General features: G+C 36.4%; 1 protein-coding gene across 1 annotated transcript; it reads right to left on the bottom strand.

The window, feature by feature from the left end:
- Window positions 1–7,773: 7,773 nt before the first annotated feature.
- Window positions 7,774–21,996, bottom strand: LOC129250145 (jerky protein homolog-like). The gene is made up of 2 exons (XM_054889805.1): window positions 21,361–21,996; window positions 7,774–7,974 (listed from the first exon to the last, which is right to left on the bottom strand). The coding sequence occupies exons 1-2, from the start codon at window positions 21,994–21,996 to the stop codon at window positions 7,774–7,776; spliced, it is 837 nt and encodes a 278-aa protein (XP_054745780.1).
- Window positions 21,997–22,273: the final 277 nt, after the last annotated feature.

Raw genomic sequence — 22,273 nt, 5'->3', positions numbered from 1 at the left:
GGCAAATCTCAACTTAGTCTAGAAAACAAGGTTAGATTGTGTAAAGCTATATTGAAGCCTATATGGACCTACGCAATACAGCTTTGGGGAACTGCTAGTAAGTCCAATGTGGAGATTTTGCAACGCTACCAGTCAAAGACCTTACGAACACTTGTTAATGCACCTTGGTTTATCACACACGAAGCCATACACATGGATCTAGGTATTCCATTTGTTAAGAGAGAAATCTCAGTATATTCTAACAGATGCATTGAACGATTGTCAAATCATGTTAACACAAATGCTATTTGGTTGTTGGACACAGCCAATGAAATTAGACGATTTAAGCGCAATCATGTCTTAGACTTGCCATTCCTTTAAATTTGTCAATTTAATAATAATAATAAAAAAGCAAAAAAAAAACAAAAAAAAGAGCTAAATATGAAATTGTTAAAATGCTCCAATAAATTTTAAATTCTAATATAACTTATACATTCTAATATAAGTAAGTTAAACAATTTTCGAGTAAAAATTAAATCTAATAACATAAAATATGCATAAGAATTGTAAAAAGAAAAAATTCTATAGTTTTCTATGTAGTTTTGCACCAGTGTAAATACTGTATGCTGTCATTAGGTAATAAGATCTCTTTTGCTGAATATCTGTATTCTAAGATAGATTGCAAATAAAGTATTTCCATTAAAAAAAAAAAATATTCCTTTCGTCTTGTCGGTGTGAATTCTATCTCTCTTTTACCAATACCAATTTAATACAAGTGAAAATATAACTACTGTACTTTAAACGACAAGGCAACTTATTTGTATGCTTATAATGTGGCTGCTCTGAAAAAAGTACTAGTGTGAAATTTTGCTGTGTTTGTTGTATGGTCGCCATAGCCGAATAAGTATCATAGATGCTTGGCTAACATTTGAAAATTCGTGAGTTCGGATCTCCGTGGATGAAACATCGAATTGATATACAGTAGGTTCTGTTTTTATGCGGTAGATACGTTCCGCAAGAAACAGCATAAAAAAAGCTACTAGTTCTATAGTAAAACTATAGATACGTTTCAAATGCTAAAACCGCATAAATCTGAAATAATGTAATAAAATCGCATAAAAAAGGGCACTAGTCCCATAATATAACTATAGATACGTTCCATAGACCGCATGAATCTGTGATGAGTTTTTGCTTAGCTGGTTTAGAATCTTGTTTATATGTACAATTCCCGATAGGTCGACATGCATTTTGTAATTAAAAAAAACCGCACTATTTCAAAACCGCATAAAAAAAAGCCGCATAAAAACAGAACCTACTGTATACGAGTTTTCTGATGAATACAAAAAAATGTTAATTGCATATATTTCTAAATAGGTCATTTTATGATAGCGAAAATTAGGAGTTTTTGTCATCAGTGCTGATTATTTTTTGATAGGCAAAATGTGTAGTATGATTATTAGTGCTAAGAAGTTTGTGATGACGACAATGAGGAGTTGAGTTGTCAGTAGTTATTACATTGTAAGAATAAAAATGATTAGTTGCCTTGCCTTTAGAGCATAATAGATATATTTATCAGTTATAAGAAGTTCCTATTGGTAAAATAGAGATAGAATATCACACCGACAAGGGGAAACTTTCCCATGGCTAGAACGAAAATGTGTAGTTTAATGAGGATAATGATGATAATAACATGAGTGCTCATATGATAGTCAGTCGTGTTGTAAGGAATATCCATAAAATCTATAGTCACCACCATTACCTATAATGTCTTAACGTCTTCGAGTCCCATTTTGTGTTAATTTTAGCGGAAGTTGTGGAAGTAATCGCCTTCAAATCAACCGAATCTGCCTTGAGAATTTTTTGAACGCCCACATTTGTTTTCCTTTGAGTTTTTGCCTAACTATTGGCTAAACATTTTAAATAGGGTTGAGATCAGGCGACTGTGAAGGCCCATCCAACATTTCAATCACATTTTGCTGTTTCCACTCTACATAGCTTCGCCTTCGATTCTTGGCTAGTTCTTCCAAACATCTCCGCAGCCTATTTTTAATAGGGTTGAGATCAGGCGACTGTGAAGACCCATACAACATTTCAATCACATTTTGCTGTTTCCACTCTACACACCTTCGGCTTCGATTCTGGGATTGTTCATTTCTTGTAAAATCCAATGTTGGCTAGTTCTTCCACACATCTTCGCACCCGAGGGTAATGATATTTTTGGTAAATTCTATTTATCAAAACTGTATTCAAATTGGCGATAAATACAAACAAACGGTCAAATCCTTTTTCGGAGAAGCAGCCCCAAATATGAACCTTAACTGGATGCCTAACAGTTTGTTGAAGTTGTGGATTATCAACTGACGGATGCATCCACTTGCCCAAAAAGAGGATTCATACGTGTATATTACGTATGCACAATTCCGTTTTGAATTTGCCTTAACGAATGCTAGTATTTTTCCCCCAATGTGTGATAATGAGAGCAGCGGTATTTTCAAAGTGCTTCGGAATTTGAGGTCTTCTGCAGCGTTCTAGAATCATGTCTTTAGGTACATTAATATCACTTTTCCCTAAAATTTCTTCAACAGCTCGCAACGATAAGTACGACTTTGTCAAAAATAAATCATTGATCCTCTGATCTTGCTTTGGAGCGGCACTTCGCTTTGGGCCTCGTCTGGAGAAGTCGTCAAAGTTTTTTTCAATTCCCGGGATATGAAAAGTTTAAACTGCCTTTAAATAGAAACCTTTTTTAACCTGCCCAAGTATTGAATTTTTTAATACTCAAACATAACTTCAGCCTTATAGCGCCTTTGTTTAGTGATCTCGGAAGATTTTATTTCTTTTGAAAACGTTCAGCTTATGACGTTTGGTCTATGGTCTACTAAATTTGGTCAAATGTTGGAATATTTACTTGAATGATAAATACCGGAGGCGTGCTACAGTAAAAGAGATTAAGTAGGTATTGATAAATAGTTAAATATATTTCGAGATTTAAAAAAGTCACATTATTTACGAACATACCTAAGTATGTATAGAATTTTATATTAAAAAACTTGAGATACCCTGTAGAAAACTATCAGCTAAAGATAAAAGAACAGTGTATGTATGTATGTACACCGAAATAAAACAAATATATAGCAAATATATTATACTTGCAAAAAGTTTTTAATAAATACAAATATTGTGAACTAATCACAATAACCTTGGACCTAAGACGCGGGCTTATCAAGTCACAGAAAAGAAAATGTATATATATATGTATAAAACTGCTTACGTATGTACATATTTACTGTTAAGTATACTGTTAAGTATACGATTAGTTGTTTTTCAAAAATTTCCAATCTTGTAATTAGTGATGATAAGAGGGATAACACAACTTGCTTTTCTTAGAAAAAGAGCTGTCGTAACAGGCGTACATATGAATATGAGAGGAACATTTCATAACACAATAAAATTACCCAAAAAATGGCATTCCGATTGGTGAATGAATAAATCAATTTTGAAATTAGTCACACCGGAAATTCGGAATGCTGGATTTTCCTTTTAACGGTAATTGCTATTTTTATTCTAATAAATTCTAAAAACCTTCAAAACAAAAGTTTATATTTTTAATCATTTTCGCTCTGTAATTGAATTTAAACAAACATGAATTTTTAAATGGAATGTATTCTATACTAGCAAATAGCCAGTATGAGATCGTCTGCCATTAAGATAAAGTACGAGTATATATATACTTCAGTCTTTAGAATGCGTGTGCATCATGGGGGCGATGCGGACCTGCCCAATAGCTTCAATGGAGGTTATGCTCGACACCTCTTCACAATCAGCCAAGGGTTGTTGTTGTTTTTGTTGTACTGGTTGAGTATTCCTGCTGAAATATTCGTAATTAGCGACTAGCGCCGTTTTACCACCACTGTTCTCGGGAGATGTCTTTTTTTTGTTTTTGTTTTGCTTAGGTCAGATCCATTTCGTTAGATCTACGTATAACAGCAAACTTTTTATCTCTATGCCTGAGATTTCATTAATTTGCTGTAAGATTAGCTTGCAGAAGGAGCGAAGTCTTGCTCTAGCTAGACCGAGGCAATCGCATAAATAGTGGAAGAGACTTTCTGTCACCCCTTCCGCTTCACAGCTTCTGCAGATGGGATTGAAATGGAGGTTATGTCTGGCTGCGTGATCCCCTACTTTCCAGTGACCTGCAAGGGTTGAATTATATGTCAAATGTTTGGACGAGAGCATCCCAACAGGTAATTCGACCTCGGGATGTTGTACGAGGGCCATGTTTTTCTTGTAGTGCTACTCATATTTATTCGCTTCCACCTTCTTTCGGCTAAATCAAAGTAGTGCGCAGCAATCGATGTTTTTATTGTGTTGAAAGGGGAAGCGACCGCCACGCCTCTGTTATGTCTAGTGCCGAACTTTTCTTGCTAGCTCATCTGCCATCTCATTACCCTCTATGTACCTATGACCGGGAACCCATGTCAGAGTAATTTGAAGCCAATGACTAAGAGCAGATCTTAGTCTGCACTGTAAAACCAACTTGGATAAAATAGAATTAGAATCTAAGGCCTTAACATCTGCTTGACTGTTTGAAAAGCTAGCTACCCTTGCAACAATTTCTTTGTGGTATTCTAGTGATTTGCATGGTTCTCTGATTGCTTGTAGTTCTGCGTGGAACACGCTAGCATAGTCAGGAAGTCGGATTGATTTGGATATGTTGAGCGGCTCCCCAACACCACAGTTCATCTTAGAACCATCAGTGTAGGTTTCAATGTCGAATGTACCAATAACTTTTCCTTTCCTCCATTCGGCTTTCGGTAAAAAACGTACCGTAAAGCCTTTCTTAAAGTTAAGGTCGGTAACTGTGAAGCCTGATTGGTTTTTGAGCAGTAAGGGTCCCTGTAGGAGGATTTTGCTGGAACCGTGCGCTCTTGTTGTCCAGCTTCCTACATCTCTGAGTCTCACCGCGCTGCAAGTAGCGTTTGTTTTTATATGTAAGTCTAATGGTAATAGATATGTTAGTACATTAAGTGCTTCAGTAGAACTGGTGCTAAGCGATCATGCGGTTAAGATACACGCTGCTCTTAGTATCTTATTCAGCTTAGTTTTGTTGTATTTCTTTTCTGTTGCAGGTCACCAAACTAGTGCCACACATGTTAGTATTGGACTTACAATGGCTGTGTAGAACCAATTGAATAGTTTTGGTTGGAGACCCCATTTTTTACCTAACATTCTTTTACACGTGTAAAGTGCTATATTCGCTTTCTTTACCCTGTACTCTACGTTGGACCTTCAACTGAGTTTGGGATTTAAGATGACATCTAAGTATTTTGCCTGTTGGGTTAGCGTGAGACTAACGCCGTTTAATTTTAGGAGATTAAAGTTTGATATCATGGTTATCTTAGTGAATAGCATCAGTTTAGTTTTGCTCGGGTTTACACATAACCACAGCCAGTGGCCCAATTACTGAGTAATCCCAGTGCTCCTTCCATAATCTCAATAAGCACTATGTCATCCGCATACACCACTGCTTTAATTCCCTCTCAGTTGAATTTGATAAGGATATTCTTGACAACTAATAACCACAGAAAAGGGCATAAGATCCCTCCCTGAAGTGTTCCCCTGTTGACAGAGCGTTTTACCGTGCTGCTGCCTACCTCACCGATGATTATTATAATTTTAAACATGCTCTCTATACATTGAGACCTATGTCTGTGCCTAACATATTAAGAGCCTCAATTATGGATCTAGCGCTAACGTTGTTAAAAGCCCATCTATGTCGAGAAAAGTGACTAGTGAGTATTGTTTGTATTCTATGCTCTTCTCAATCGTACTAACAACCTCATGAAGAGCTGTCTCTGCAGATTTTACTTTTGAGATAGGCATTCGCCAAGATTCGAACCTACGGCGGCCGCCGTAGCCGAATGGGTTGGTACGTTACTACCATTCGGAATTCAGAAAGAACGTATGTTCGGTGAAACACCAAAATAAAGAAACAAGTGTTTTCTAATAGAGGTCGCCCCTCGGCAAGTAATGGCAAACCTCCGAGTGTATTTCTACCATGAAAAAGTTTCTCATAAAAAATATCTGCCGTTCGGAGTTGGCTTGAAACTGTAGGTCCCTCCGTTTGTGGAACAACATCAAGAAGCACGCCACAAATAGGAGGAGGAGCTCGGCCAAATACCTAAAAAAGGTATTCGCGCCAATTATATATACATATATAAGCGGTTAATGCGATTTTCTCCTAAGCTGGTAGATACAGCGAAATATTTCAGAACCATCAGTTTATTCTTTATTCTTAAAATTCTCCAGCGATTGCTGGATGTACATCTCTCCAGCTTTTTGGAATATGCCCTAGCATAAGACTTTCTTTCCAAGCTTTTGTCTGAGCTTCTCTGATTGCTTTCTTGTATTCCCTAAGACAGTCTTTGTATTTATATTTATAGCAGATGTTAAAGATTTCTCTTGTAATTTTCCTGAGCTCACTTAAATCTTTATTCCACCAGACGGGATAAATGATTTTGCCGCAATTATTAAAATTATTAAAATTCACTATAAAAATGTTGAAAATTTGGCAGAGATGGTTCGTAAAACTCGAACATTTTTGGGTCATCGTGAAGCACCTTCTCGGACCGCAATACAGAAATTGGTGAATTAATTAGAGCTGTTGAGATAAGTTAGTGATGTGAAGAATAAAACCCGTGTAAGTCGCTCAAGAACAGCCGAAAATATGGTTGTTGTAGCCGAAAGTGTTGAAGAAACCCCAGGTTTGTCCATTCCTCGTCGTTCTTTGGAATTAGGTATTCCACAACCGTCATTACACCGTATTTTGCATAAAGATTTGGGTCTTAAGGTTTATAAAGTCCAGTTAACACAAGAACTCAAGCCGACCGATCATCAACAACGTCGTGTCTTTGCTGATTGGGTCGTTGAAATGCATGAAACTGATCCGGAATTACATCGAAAAATCATCTTGATCAACAAGCAAAATTGTCGGATCTGGGGCTCAGAAAATCTAAGAGTCATTGTTGAAAAGCCTCTCCATCCTCAATGTCTGACTGTTTGGTGCGGTTTATAGTCCAGCGGAGTCATTGCACCTTACTTTTTCGAAAATGAAGTTGGAGCAACAGGAACTGCGAATGGACTGCGCTATCGAGAGATGAAGCAACGAAACCATTGATCTTTTACGGGAATAACACCTCTTATTGGAAAACCCTATATAACTATATTCTTCTAATAAAAAGCATCAAATGCAAAATGTACGAAAAATTACGGCATTAAAGAAATTATCCGCCTTATCTGCCGCTTACTACAAGGTCCATTTGCTAAATGCTCGCTTACAGGCCATCTGAGTTCGGCAGTCCAAACAAAGGTAATTTATTTGAGAGTACAAAAAAAATTCGATAAGAGTGAATAACTGTGTATTTGTTTTTAGAACCATAATTTTTTTTTAAGAATATAAAGGTCTTCAATTTAATTTTAAAAAACATCCGTTTATCAACAAACTTTTTACCAAATTAATAACCTCGGTGTAAATATTTCCATTAAATTAATATTTTCCTATCAAAGCAATTTTAGTTTGAGTGTAAATATTTCCATTAAATTAATATTTCCCTATCAAAGCAATTTTAGTTATTATCATATCACCTTTTAGTAAAAAAAATATATATATTTTTTTTTAATTTCCACATGAAAAATTAAAGAAAAAATTCAAACATTTAACAAATTCTAATTTTCCATATTTTTATTCTTATACATTAAATAATCCAACAAAACAGGGACACAAAATAATTGCATTCAACCGCGAGCTGCATAAACACATTTGTTGTAGTTCAAGTTGTATAGCGAACCTGCAGGACATTCGCCATGAATGGGACGCTCAGCCAAGCAGAGTTTATTGCCACTATCCCATTTGAAATTGGATGGGCAGCTCTGGCCCATGACGCCGAAAAGCATGGCAATGCAGAGAGTGAGGAGGAACAGCACTTTCATATTGAACTGGCGGAGAAAAAATGTATTAAATGCGTTAGTTGTTTGAATAGAAAGGATTACAGAGCATAGTCTCTGAATTTATTTATTTTTAATTTTTTTTTTTTGGTGTTTTCTCTACTATGCATGTAAGTGTATATAATATTATATTCACAATTTTTTTTTTATTTGCCAGCACTCACTTTGTATATTTTTCTGTTTGCTTGTCAAGTTTAAAGCTTAAACTGAATCAGATTCGCTAAGCGGCAGCTAATTTATAGATTCAAATATTATTCGTATGAAGCCGAATGATACGCTGCGGCCTTATCAACTGACCTCTTCGCCGGTAGAGGCACCACCGCCTGCTACATATTGCACTGGACAAACCTAGTTTCAACAGTTGTTTATTAATTTTGCATTTTTGTTGTTCGAGCACCTAAATTTTTGTTGGTGATAACTACTAGTAACATCAGAAATGAACCAAATAGCACAGGCACAGACTCATATGAACAGCACAAACTTACAGTATGGTTTAAAATATAGGCGCACTGGCGGTTTATCAATATTTATTTTAGAATGAGTTTTTTTTTAATTTTTAGCGTTTTTATTTCATTTATTTAGAAGCTTATGGTTGGCAAGTAACAGCTTCAAAAACCTTTCGCTTTATAACTGTAGCAACGAAACAAATTCACATATTTTGCGATTTTTTTACTAGAAAGTGAAAAAAAACAAAATTCTGAAAATGATATTCAATTTTATGTCGTAGCTTTATAATTTTTTTTTTTTTGTGTTATCAATTGGCATTTCATTGTACATGTCATACACTTTTTGGATGTATATAACTTCTGCTCAAATATGAACGAGACGTTATCAATAAAACGGTCCGCGGATGACATATGGCAAAACTAAATTTTTCGTTTTTTGGTAGGACTGTTATAAGTTCACATGGCAAATTTCAGCGTGATATGTTACATAGTTTGTTTTCTGTGCTACTGTAAACAAGTCAAGCTCGAGTGTGTTCATAGAATTTAACGATGGAAATTCAAGTTGAACAAAGAATTTGTTTGAAATTTTGTTCTTCCAACAAAATTTCGGCTTCAGACGCCTTAAAAATGTTGCAGACAACCTATGGGGACTCTGATCTATCGCGTGCACGTGTTTTCTAGTGGTACAAGTCGTTCAAAGAGGGTCGCACATCGGTTGAAAACTTGCCTCATGAACGTCGTCCAGCAACATCAGTAAACGACGAAAACATCGGAAAAGTAAAGGAAAATGTGCTTGAAAATCGCACAAATCGCAAAATCGGTTAACGCTGAATATTATTTAGACGTTTTAAAGCGTTTGCGCGAGAACATTCGTCTTAAAAGGAAGGAATTGTGGGACAACAAGTTATTGTTCTTGCATCACGATAATGCACCAGCTCATACATCACGTCTTGTTCGCGATTATTTGAACAAAAATAATGTTAATATCGTTCCGCAAGCACCGTATTCGCCTGATATGGCTCCATGCGACTTTTTCCTGTTTCCCAAGCTCAAGTTGCCGCTCCGTGGAAAACATTTTGAGACAATTGAAGTCATAAAAGAGAATTCGAAGAACACACTCGAGCTTGACTTGTTTACAGTAGCACAGAAAACAAACTATGTGACATATCACGCTAAAATTTGCCATGTAAGCTTATAACAGTCTTACCAAAAAACAAAAAATTTATTTTTGCCATATGTCATCCGCGGACCGTTTTATTGATAACGTCTCGTTCATATTTGAGCAGAAGTTATATACATATTTAATTTGTTTTTTCTTTCTCAAAGCAATATAAAAACGAATGGCGTTTGCATAGCATTTTTTCTTGAAAGGAGCAACTGCAATTGTTTTTTTTTTCATACGCATTTGTCATTTAATTAACAATTATACTTTTTATAAGAGCATTTATGGGTTAGTTAAAATTATTTACACACCTATCAATAAAATTCATTTTAGAAATGCTTATATTAGGTGCGCAACTAAGTGCTCGCTGTTTTTTTTTTTGATGAACATACGTCTTTAGTCTGAAAAAATGGTTACAAGTGAATCATTGAAAGTATTGTCCATCGCTGGCTACTACTTTTTCCCATCTTTCTGGTAGATCTCGTATAAAAATAAAAAAAATAAATAATTGGCGCGTACACTTCTGTTAGGTGTTTGGCCGAGCTCCTCCTCCTATTTGTGGTGTGCGTCTTGGTGTTGTTCCACAAATGGAGGGACCTACAGTTTCAAGCCGACTCCGAACGGCAGATATTTTTATGAGGAGCTTTTTCATGGCAGAAATACACTCGGAGGTTTGCCATTGTCTGCCGAGGGGCGACCGCTATTAGAAAAATGTTTTTATTAATTTTGCTTTCACCGAGATTCGAACCAACGACCTCTCAGTGAATCCCGAATGGTGATCACGCACCAACCCATTCGGCTACGGCGGCCGCATCGTATACCATCGCAGTAAAACTGTTCATCTTTTGAGGCTATTCACAGATCAAGCCATTTTTTGATGTGTTCATATGAATGGAACTGTTGGTCAGCTAGACTATCAATTGGAACAGGTGATAATCGGACAGCGCAATAACTGGAGAATATGGCGGGTGGGGTAGGATTTCCCATTGCAGTGTTTCCAGGTAGGTTTTAACGGGTTTGGCAACGTGAGGCCGAGCGTTGCCACGCTGTAGAATCACTTTTTCATGCCTCTCCGTATATTGCGGCCGCTTCTCGCGTACCGCTCGGCTCAATCGCATCAATTGAAGTCGATACCGGTCCCCAGTAATGGTTTCGCTTGGTTTTAACAGTTCATAATAAATAACACCAACTTGTTCCCACCAAATACATAGCATAATCTTCGCTGCGTGAATATTCGGCCTAGGCGACGGCGTAAAAGCATGACCGGGCAGTCCCTATGATTTTATATTCTTTGGATTGCTGTAATGAATCCATTTCTCATCACACGTCACGATGCGATGAAGAAAACCCTTCCTTTTTTGCCGCTGGAGCAGTTGTTCAGAGGCGAAAAAACGACGTTCAACATCCCTTGGTTTTAAGTCATAAGGATCCCAAGTATCTTGTTTCTGAATCATTCCCAAAGCATGCAATCTCTTGGAAATGAATTGGCGGGTACCTCCTAATACTGAAGCAAGCTCTTCTTGCGTTTGACATGGATCCTCATTGAGCAATACCTTCAATTCAGTGTCTTCGAAGGTTTTGAGCCTTTCTTCGCCTGGTCGGTCGTCAACATTAAAATCACCGTCTTTGAAGCGATGGAACCAATCTCGGCACGTTGTTTCCCTTACAATTGTAGAAAAATAATATTTTCCAAAAAAAAAGTTTCCTAAAAAAATTAAAAAAAAAAATGTTCCATGAAAGAACATTGAAATTAAAAAGAACTTGAAAATTTTCCAAAAAAAAAACATTTTTTAAGGATATTTTGTCCTAAATAATTAGGAAAAAATGTTTTCAAATGTTAAAAAGAACTAAAGATTTTTTTCGCTTTACAAAACTATAATAAAATTGCAACATGGATTAAATCTCCAAATTAATTATTATTAGGAGTTATTTGCAAATTTTTTAAAGTCTACTTCTTATAATAGTCAAGCGTACAAATAAACCTAGTTTTTCGAAAAATATACAGCAATGTCCAAAATGCTTGGATCACTTAACATAGAAACGCGCGATTCGTTACATTTTTTGTTGCAAAATTATTCAATTTAGATTAAAGAATAATTTCACTTTCTAAAGTGTATTATGACTTCGTTCATTGATGGCAAGTTTACCCCAATCACTCCTTTCATTTTCTATAAATTCTTTCAAGATGTTTGAGTGTATGCATTTAAATTTGTGTGCATGATTGCATTACTTGGCACCTATGCTAGCTCATGTGTATGTATGACATCTGTGCATTTCCACAGTGATTGCTCTTAATTGAATTACAGCACTGACCTACTCAACGTTTATTTGCCTTTTGGGATTTGTGCGTAACTTTAACACGATGGGAACTGGTAAATACTAATTTGTATTAAGCTGGGGTCAGTAACTGCTGTCGAGTACAACTCACTCGTGAACACTTGTTTAACTTGCATACTTTTAGGCAGTCTAACTTTTTGCTTCTTTATTTGAAAAGCCGAAAGCTCTACTTGAACTTTAATTAAAATATGAAATTTGTAATAAAATACTAGCTGTCATACTCAGAGCCGCTTACTGGTTACTTATATCGCGCTTTTTGATATGATTAAAAAAAGATTATTTGCATTCGACAGGTGCTTACTTGTATGCTTGATTTAATACAGAAAAATATTGGGTAGGGTTGCCATGTAAATAGTTGAAACTGATTAGGTATGCAAGCAAATTCAAATTTGGCAATGCAGGCATTAGAGAAAAAGTGCTTAGAAATAATTTAACCTAGAAATGCTTTGAAGTAAGATTTCCAGCTGCCTAAAAAAACTCAATTCATTAAATATGGCATTTAAGTAGTAATTACAATATTGTTTGTGAAAGTTGTTTGAAAAAGCTTTAATCAAAACATATCGTACAATAGGGTTGCCAACTATCAAAACATAATAACTAAATATGTAAGATACTTTACCAAATGATAGTCGTTTAGTAATTTTTTAATGCAGAAATATTCTTCGCATAAGGTTGCCAACTAAACAACAAAAAACACCCAGAATTTCAGCTAAACCAAATATTCCAATGTGGTTCTCAGAGAAAATGTGTTGAGAAATGCTTTAATTTAGAAATATTTGTAGGTAGGGTTGCCATCCACTCAAAAATAATTATATTTAATTAATAATGGAAGTAAAATAAGACACCACAGTAGTGGTATCAAATGAAAGTTATTTCAGAAAGCATTTAATATAAACATACCCCAAGGTGGGTAGAGCTACCAACTATCAAAAAAGTATAATCGAAAAAGTATATCACGTTAATTTGGGCATCAATTGAGAAGTGCTAAGTAATATTTTAACTTAGAATAATTTTTGGAGTAGGGTTGCCATCTAAACAATTAAAATCAATTAAGTTTACAATCTACCTAAAATACTACTAGGTGTGCAACTAAGTTCCCGCTGTTTGTCAATAGATGCCGCCAGCAGTGTGTGCTAGTCGATTCTAACACAACCTAAACATCATAAACCAAGCTTAGATATATGGTAAACAAACTGATTCGACACATTAATGATTTTTTTTTGGTATCGTACACTTTTGGTTTTGTGAAAATGTCTGATTTTGTGCCGAATAATCTTCATTTGCGGAAAGTGTTGATTTTCCTCTTTCATTCGAAATAAACGGCGGCTGAAGCGCATCGAGAGCTACAAAAAGTTTATGCAGATGCTGCTTTAAGTGAAACAATGTGCCGAGATTGGTTCCGTCCCTTCAAAGACGGTGATTTTAATGGTGGCGACCGTCCGCGTAAAGGAAGGCTAAAACCTTTCGAAGACGCGGAATTGGAGGCATTACTCAATGAGGATCTGAGCCAAACGCAAGAAGACCTTGCTTCAGTATTAACAGTTACCCGCCAATCCATTTCCAAGCGATTGCATGCTTTGGGAATGATTCAGAAACAGGGGACTTGGGTTCTTATGAGTTGAAACCAAGGGATGTTGAACGTCGTTTTTTCACCTGTGAACAACTGCTCCAGCGGCAAAAAAGGAGGGGTTTTTTCATCGCATCGTAACGAGTGATGTAAAATGGATTCATTACAGCAATCCAAAGAAAAGAGAGTCATGGGGACTGCCCGGCCATGCTTCTACGTCGTCACCTCGGCCGAATATTCACTCTGCGAAGGTTTTGCTATGTATTTGGTGGGACCAGGATGGTGTTATTTATTATGAACTGTTAAAACCAAGCGAAACTATCACTGGGGATCAGTATCGACTTCAATTGATGCGATTAAGCTGAGCACTGCGCGAGAAACGGCCGCAATACGCGGAGAGGCATGAAAAAGTGATTCTACAGCATGACAATGCTCGGCCTCATGTTGCCAAACCCGTTAAAACCTACCCGGAAACACTGAAATGGGAAATTCTACCCCATCCATTATGTTCTCCAGATATTGCACCGTCCGATTATCACTTGTTCCGATCGATGGCGCATGGTCTAGCTGACCAGCAGTTCCATTCATACGAAAACATCAAAAAATGGCTTGATCCGTGGATAGCATCAAAAGATGCAAGCGATGGGCAATACTTTCAATGATTCACTTGTAACCATTTTTTCAGAATAAAGTTGTATTTTCATCAAAAAGAGCAGCGAGAACTTAGATATTAACTATTAAATACATCAAACTAGAGATATTTCTAAGTGGGGTTACAGTTATCAAAAAATACTTAAATTTATTTAGATATTCTCGTGTTCATTATTGAAAATACTAAAGTTCAGGCTAGCGAAGTCATTTGAGGCAAAGTTAATCTTGTTGTATTTTAAAGAAAGGCTGGCATCTACCTAGAAAATAATATTTGCATAAATAAGTGAGACATTTCAATAAGGATATCAAAATAAAAGGAGTTAGAAATATTTTAATTAAAAAAAATATTTTGATTAAAGCTGCTAATTTATCCACAAAAGCTTTGATTACTTTAAAACTAATAACGAATAAGAAAATTTTAGCTTTTTGAATAAAATCTAGAAACTAAATAAAATATTATTACGAGCTAAAACCATCTGCACATAGTAGTTTTTTTAGATGTTTTCTCAACTCATGAATATAAAAAAACCCGGAGCGATGTGAATATTTAGGGCTAATCCCACAAGTTCTGTTCCTTTCTCGTACCATCAGCTATCTTCTTTTTTCTCCGGAACACTGAGCACTTTCTCTGTGAGTGCAAGGTTACGAATTTTGGGTTCCAATGTCGTAAGAATGAGTGATATTCGTTCTCTAAAACTGGAGGATATTTACTTAAAGACTTGCCAAAGAATTTGGAAAATTCTCGCGGGACTAACTTCCTTTGCCTCTGTCGCTATTTTTCATATCTCTTTCTCTGTAGTATTCTTGTTTCGGAAATAAAGCTATTTAAACACACATTTATTACACATTTTTATAAACTCTTTTTATATTTTTCTTATAAGCAGGCATCTCTCATAAGCGGACAAACTATTCAGTCCCTTAGGTGTCCGTTTAAGAGAGAGTACACTGCACAGAACTGGAAGAATACATACCAATAAAGATTTGACGATTAATTTGCTGTTATCGCCAGATCCATTACTTTCATCTCGAAGGAACTGAAAGCAAGGAAAAAAAATCATCAAAGGTTCCGATTTTAGTATTAATGTAGAATATGAAGAAACAATAAGAGCATGGAATAATTTGCGTCAGATATAAGTTCCTACTCTGAGGATTTAAATTCAGGAACTGATGCATAAAGCACAATGAATATATCATCAATTTATTTCTTTTCTATTTGCTTTTCTTAATTTTAGGAAAGTTGTACCATATTTTTTTCTGTAAATGGTTTTATTCATATTATTTGATAATATTTTTCAATATGCCAGCAATAGTTATGCCTTATTTTATCATTTCAAAAAGTTTTTTCAGAATTGGTAACTGGTACGGAAAACCCGATTTCATTTTTATAATTTGTGTGATGTAATCCTTTTAGGAGTTAAGTTTCAACAAATTCCAACTACTTCGTTTTTTTTTGTTCATTGCTTGTAAAAAAGGCACAGTCTGTCGATTCTAATTCCTCTGGTGACAATTTATCCTCTAACGAGGCATTTTTATTTAAAGACTAGTGAACTGGCAAAAGAGTGTTGACTATGAATAGTTTTCCTAGCTTTAAGATTAATTTATTACTCTTTTATTCTCTAACGGCTACCACACATCACTCATGGCTTGCCGATATTAACGACACCCGAACTTAATTTTGGAAATTCATTCACATTTATTAAAATTTTTAATTTAATTCATATTTTGCACTTTAATATATTCAAAAAGCCACCCTTGCGGATACAGTGGAGAAACCAAAATATTTAAAGTTCCCTTGAAGTGTTAGTTAAAGCAAAAGCATCCAATAACGAGCCTGTTGGTCTGTGAAAACAAATTTTTTTTTTTGAATATTTTTCATATTTACAAATTTCTGAATATCACCTGGGTAACTTTCAATGGTAAAATGTGGTTCATAGTAGCCCGTGACCAGCATTCAATTGAATGTAATCCCTTAATTTGCTAAACACGCAGCACAAAAATCCAAAAACAGTTCAACTTAACTTGATTACACGAGCATAGAAAGGACAAACGGTTGGACTGGGAGGACGATGCCCGCACACGGGGGTGAGTAAATATGACCGGAGTGGCTGCCGGACTTGATTTTATGATAATAAAAGTGAAAATGTACCTACATATGTAGGTGCTTAGTTATGTGCATATGTGTAAGTGTAGATATATACATGTTAGGTATATAAGTACCTACATACATACATAGATACATGTGTGTGCTTTTACCAAGGGCCCAAACACACAATTGCTTTTTTGGTCAGCATTTCAATTCGAATGAAAGAGCGCAGAGGGAAATGTGGAAAGCCTCAGTTGAAACAAATTGATCTTATTGTACAATTTTACCGAATTTTATCAGGTCATGGGTACTCTACACACATGTGTACATACGTATTTATGTACAACTGTACAAGCAAAAAGTCACACACGTGAGTAGTGTTGCCTTAGGCACAAAAATTATGTGCACATGCCACATTTGTATGTATGTATGCTACTGAATATACACAAGTATATGGTGAGTATAAAGTGATTTTATGAAATATAGGCATATACACATCTGGCCATTGGAATAGGTATGCATTCATTGTAATTTGCTTATAAATATATTTTTTACCTATCCTATACGAGGTTATGACTTTTTTAAGGCTTTTATGTCTTGGACATACTTTAGTTTAGTTTTACTGGGCCTTAGGTGAACTTAATCAAGCGCACAACTCATTCCCATGGAATAAAATGCAAAGAAAAACAAAATATGATTTTTTTTTATTGTAATTTATTCAAATACAGGGTGACCGACGGGAATCTGACGTTTTTGGGATGGCTAGTACTCTGCCGGTGAGAGGAGTAGGGAGGCGAATTATAAGCCAGTAATCTCGCCATTCGATGCCGTTTCAGTAGCTATGGAGCGGTGGACGGTTGAACATCGCATGTTTGCGTATGACGCATTTGTGCTGAATGGCGGGTCTGTTATTACCGTGCAGCGACTTTTTCGTATGCGTTTCAATCGTGGGCGTCGTAGAACCGTTCCAAGCCGCAACACGATTCTCAGTTGGGTTCATAATCTACGAACAACAGGATCTATTGTGAAAAAGAAGCCACCAGGTCCGACTAAGACAGCAAGAACACCAGACAACATCGAGCGTGTGAGAGCCGCGCTGACTCGTAGCCCTGGGCACTCTGCACGTAAACACGCGCGCGAATTTAGAATGAGCCATGAATCTCTGCGAACAATTTTACAGAAAGACTTAAAATTTCACCCTTACAAGATGTGTGTTGCTCAGAAGCTTGAGGAAAGAGGTTATGCTAGAAGTGGCTACAATTGCTGTTGAACTGATGACTCGTGTGATGGCCAATTTTTGGAGAAGGCTGGAAAACTGCATTCAGGAGGATGGGCACCACTTACCCGACGTAATTTTTCAAAAATAATGTTCATCTTCAAATGGCATGTCATGACAAATAATTTTGTGTATTAAAATAAAATATTTCATTTAAAATAACTATGTACTGTTCATTTCAAAAACGTCAGATTCCCATCGGTCACCCTGTATTTGTACACATCCAATTCATTACTTATTTATTTAAAAATATAAAGTTTATGAGCAACAAATTCTTAAAGACTACTAATAAATTTTAAATAAGATTGTATACAAAAGTTCACAAGTTTATCAAAAACAACTTGAGACACAGAAAAATCAAGCTCGATAAGAGATGAGATCCGGTTGAATGCATTAAGAGCGCGAGCAATTGGCGCGTTTTAGGCATCCTTTTTTTGTTATTACTTCCATAAAAAGGATAGAAATTTCGAGGTTCTCTTCTTGGAACATTGAAGTTTATTTTTTGCGGAAGGGCAGCATACTAAAATCTCCCTTTATAATGCCAAAGGAGAGTTAAGTTAAGGAGAGAACAGATCTTCTACTTTCTAAAGGTTTGAGATCTAAAAAAGTAAACGAGGAAGAGGTTCAGTAAATCGGAAAAACCGCAAAGCATACTTAAGCAAAACCTTTTGGTTTTTTGCTCAGTCCTCTTGATTTAGAATTGATGATACGGCTACCAAATAATAGTGACATACTCAAAGTAAGAACGTACAAAAGAGGTGTGGGCAAAAAGTAAGGTGAATTTATTTGTCAAACTTCGCGGGATTAAAATTTCGCTCTAATTATTTTTTCATGAGTTGGGCCAACTTTCGTTGAATGCCATTATCAGTAATATATTTACGCTTGTGTTTACCAAACGACCAAGAGTGCATTTTTCGATTTTTACAATGTCTGATTTGATTGAGCAGAGAAGTGCCATCAAATTTTGTTTCCGGAATGAAATTTCGGCTGCGGAAACGTTTAGCATGTTGCAGAAGGCATTTGGTGATTCGACCATGTCGCAGAAAAATGTTTATAAATGGTACAAAGACTTCAAAGAGGGTCGAGAACGTGTTGATGACTTGGAGCGCTCCGGACGACCATCGACGTCAACAGATGACCAACACGTCAATAAAGTGAAGGAGTTAGTGCTCAAAAATCGTCGGTTGACTGTTAAAGACCTTACTCATATTATCGGAATATCAGAAGCATTGTGAAAACCATTTGAAAGACCATTTGGGCCTACGAAAAGTCAAATCTCGTTTGGTACCGAAAACTCTCAATTTCTTGGAAAAAAGTTGTCGCGTTGATATGTGTGAAACAATGCTTTCAGACTATGTGAAGCAGTTCGTCTAAAAAGACCAGACTTATGGGCCAAGAACTCTTGGTTTTTGCATCACGATAATGCACCGTCTCACACTGCACTCGTTCCTCGTGACCATTTCGCCAAAAATTCCACGCATATCGTTCCGCAACCACCGTATTCGCCTGATTTGGCTCCGAGTGACTTCTGGCTATACCCAAAACTCAAAAGACCACTCCGGGTAACGCGTTTCGAGTCAGTTGAGGAGATAAAAGCTGAATCGAAGAAGGTGCAGATGGCTATACCGAAAATGGACTATTTGGCATGTTTCGGGGATTGAAAAAATCGTTGGCATAAGTGTATTTCATCGAGAGGGGATTTTTTTGAAGCGGATGAAATTGATTTACAAGAATAAATAAAGATTTTTCATTTTACAACTAAATTCACCTTACTTTTTGCCCACAGATTAAGCATTTTTAATGTGTATGGATCAGAGAGCTCCGAGCTATTCCGCGGAATGAAACCGAGCATAGCATACGATTTTAAAATGATAAAGTTAATGTGATTCATGAATGTCAATTTCGTATCAAAAGTAACACCCAGGTATTTTATTTCATCAACGGTCTCCAGGACACGACTAGCAATACTATCGGAGCTTTTGTAAATAAAACGCGATTTTGAGTAAGTGGCATGAAACATTTTTAAATATTAGAGCAAAGATGAAATCTAGAGCATCACGCATAAAGACTGTCAATCTCAGCTTGAAGATTCGACATATCATTTGCGGAATTCATTAATGAGTACATTTTCAAGTCATCAGCGTATAACAGATACCGAGCATATGGAAGAAGTACAGTACAATTCCTCTTAACCGGTCACCTCGGGACTGCATACCTGGCCGGTTGCCGTTTTGGCCGGTTAATCCGAAGTGTAGTTGTATAATATAATATATTGTATACATACATATAAAAAAATGGAGAAGCATTTTTTACATATTTTTGTATATCATATTTGGATATGTCAATGTGTTACATCAATAAAATATAAGTGTAATAATTATTTTTTAAAAAAGTCTGTGATTTTCTTCTGTTTTTTAACCTTCAGTAAATTTCTGAATGCGACATCCCTCCATTTTCTAATCACCAAAACATCTAATGCTGTTGACTCGTGTTGCTGCTCAATGTAATAGGTCTATGAATAAGTTCGTGCGGTTTTTTTTCGAAATTTGAGTTTCGGATCATTCCCATGGCTTTTAAACGTTTGGAAATGGTTGATTGATCAACTCCCAAAGTTTTTGCAACCTCTTCTTGCGTTTGAGCCGGATCTTGATCGAGCAATTCCTCCAATTCGGTATCCATGAACTTTGGCGGCGCGGCCAAAATCACCACTTTTAAAGCATGCAAACCACTTCTGGCACGTTCGCTCAGCTAGAGCATGCTCACCATAAACTTCCACCAAGATACGATGACTTTCGGCTGCTTTTTTCTTCATATTAAAGAATTCCCCGCAAAAACACATTATTTGGCACGAAATTCGACATTTTCAAGTGTGGTAAAAATATTGTTGTTTACGCTTCAAATAAAAAACTTATACTGACGTTTGTGCCTTACGACAGTAGCTCTCCAATGAATGTTTGGAAATGTGGATCGATGGAATAATAATCAAGTTACGCCATCTGTTGTAAAACCGCACGAACTTATCCATAGACCATTTCAATGCAATTTCCATCAAATTTTTGGCTTCTTCATGAGAAACTGTTTTCTCCTCTTCAACGTCACTACTCTCATCATCTTCCTCTTGTTCTTCGTTTGCTAAATCTATGATTTTGTCATCCTTCAAAAATTCAGTTTCAATGTGTTGGCCACAGTTTATCATCCAATTTTCCACATCTTCTGCCTGTAATGATTCATTACCCGATAACTTTGTCTTGTAAAGTAGATTTGTTTTCTTCTTCTTCAGTCCCTGCCATATTCGAGATCCCAATTAGATTCTCAACATCTGGCCAAAGTTTTCTCCAAGACTTAACAAACGTTGAAGAGGGCATTTCTTGAAACACTGTAGCTAACATATAGATAACGTCCTTGATATTGATCTTTTTGATGACTTCTAAAAGAGCTTTGTCTTCACTCTCCGAATGTTGCAGAATTTCAGAAACAAGTTTACGCCTGTATCGTCTTTTTAAGCTTTCGATCACTCCTTGGTCCATTGGTTGCACTAAGCTTGTCACATTAGGAGGAAGATAAACTAATTTTATGTAATCTACAGCGCAGTCATGAGGATGGGTTGGAGCATTATCTAACACAAGAATTGCTTTAATAGGCAAGTTTACACTTTTTAAATGTTTTTTAACTTTTGGGAACAAACTCCAAATTAAACCACTCTTTAAACAAGTCTGAATTCATCCACGCTGATTTTTGTGACTTATAATAAACCGGAAGGGAAGATAGATTCAAGTTTTTGAATGCCCGTGGTTTAGCAGACTTGCCAATAACGAAAAGAGGAATTTTATGAGTCCCTGCTGCATTCGAACAAACGGCCACTGTAATAAGTTCTTTGTTCTTTTTGAAGCCAGAGGCAGACTGTTCATGACTGCCTAGAAAAGTTGTTTCTGGTAACATTTTAATGTTTAGCCCGGTCTCGTCTATATTATAGACTTGTTCTGGAGATAATTCCTCTGTTTTAATCATTTCACCAAACTTAGTCTTGAATTCTGTCGCACCAGAAGTATCAGCAGACATTTTTTCTCCACTTGCTTGTGCGAAATGAATTCCGTGTCGCTTCTTCCATCGATTAAGCCAACCATCACTTGCCACAAAGTCACCTCCAACATTAATCTTCTGGTGGATAGCCAAAGCTTTTTCTTTCAAAATTGGGCCGCCAATCGGTGTACCTCTTCGACGTTCCTGAAGAAACCAGATCCACAAAGCTTCATCGACGACCTCGTAAATCGGTTTTTTTCTCGTACAACGGCTACCCAGATTTCTATCAGATTCCATTTTCGAGGAAAACTCCTCACTGGAACGCCTATCTCTTCGCCAGTCATTTACAGTGCTTTTTCCAACACTAAATTCTGCACATATTTTCGCTACGGATTCACCATTATCAATCCGCCTTAGCACTTTTAAACGTGTATCCATCGAAACCACAATTCGTTTGCGCTTTGCACTCATTGTTAAGGAAAGAACTATGTTATGTCCGTACCCACAGCAAAAACAAATCAAATTGATCAAAACGACAAACGACAAAATTCTATCTAACATCGTTTATAGTTTACTTCGCCGGGATCTCCCCGTAATATCGGGGGAATCCCAGCCGCATCGCCTCGCCGGTGAATTTCTTGGAAAATATTGCATTGCGCTCTGCTGTTGTAAACAGGCCGGTTAATCCGTCGACCGGTTAATGCGAAGCCGGTTAAGAGGAATTATACTGTAATGTCATTAACGAAGA

This window comes from Anastrepha obliqua, chromosome 1 (genome assembly GCF_027943255.1).
Source record: "Anastrepha obliqua isolate idAnaObli1 chromosome 1, idAnaObli1_1.0, whole genome shotgun sequence".
In the NCBI taxonomy this organism is placed as follows: Eukaryota; Metazoa; Arthropoda; class Insecta; order Diptera; family Tephritidae; genus Anastrepha; species Anastrepha obliqua.
Note: the sequence above shows the minus strand (reverse complement) of the source record. Positions and strands in the feature narration are given on the sequence as shown.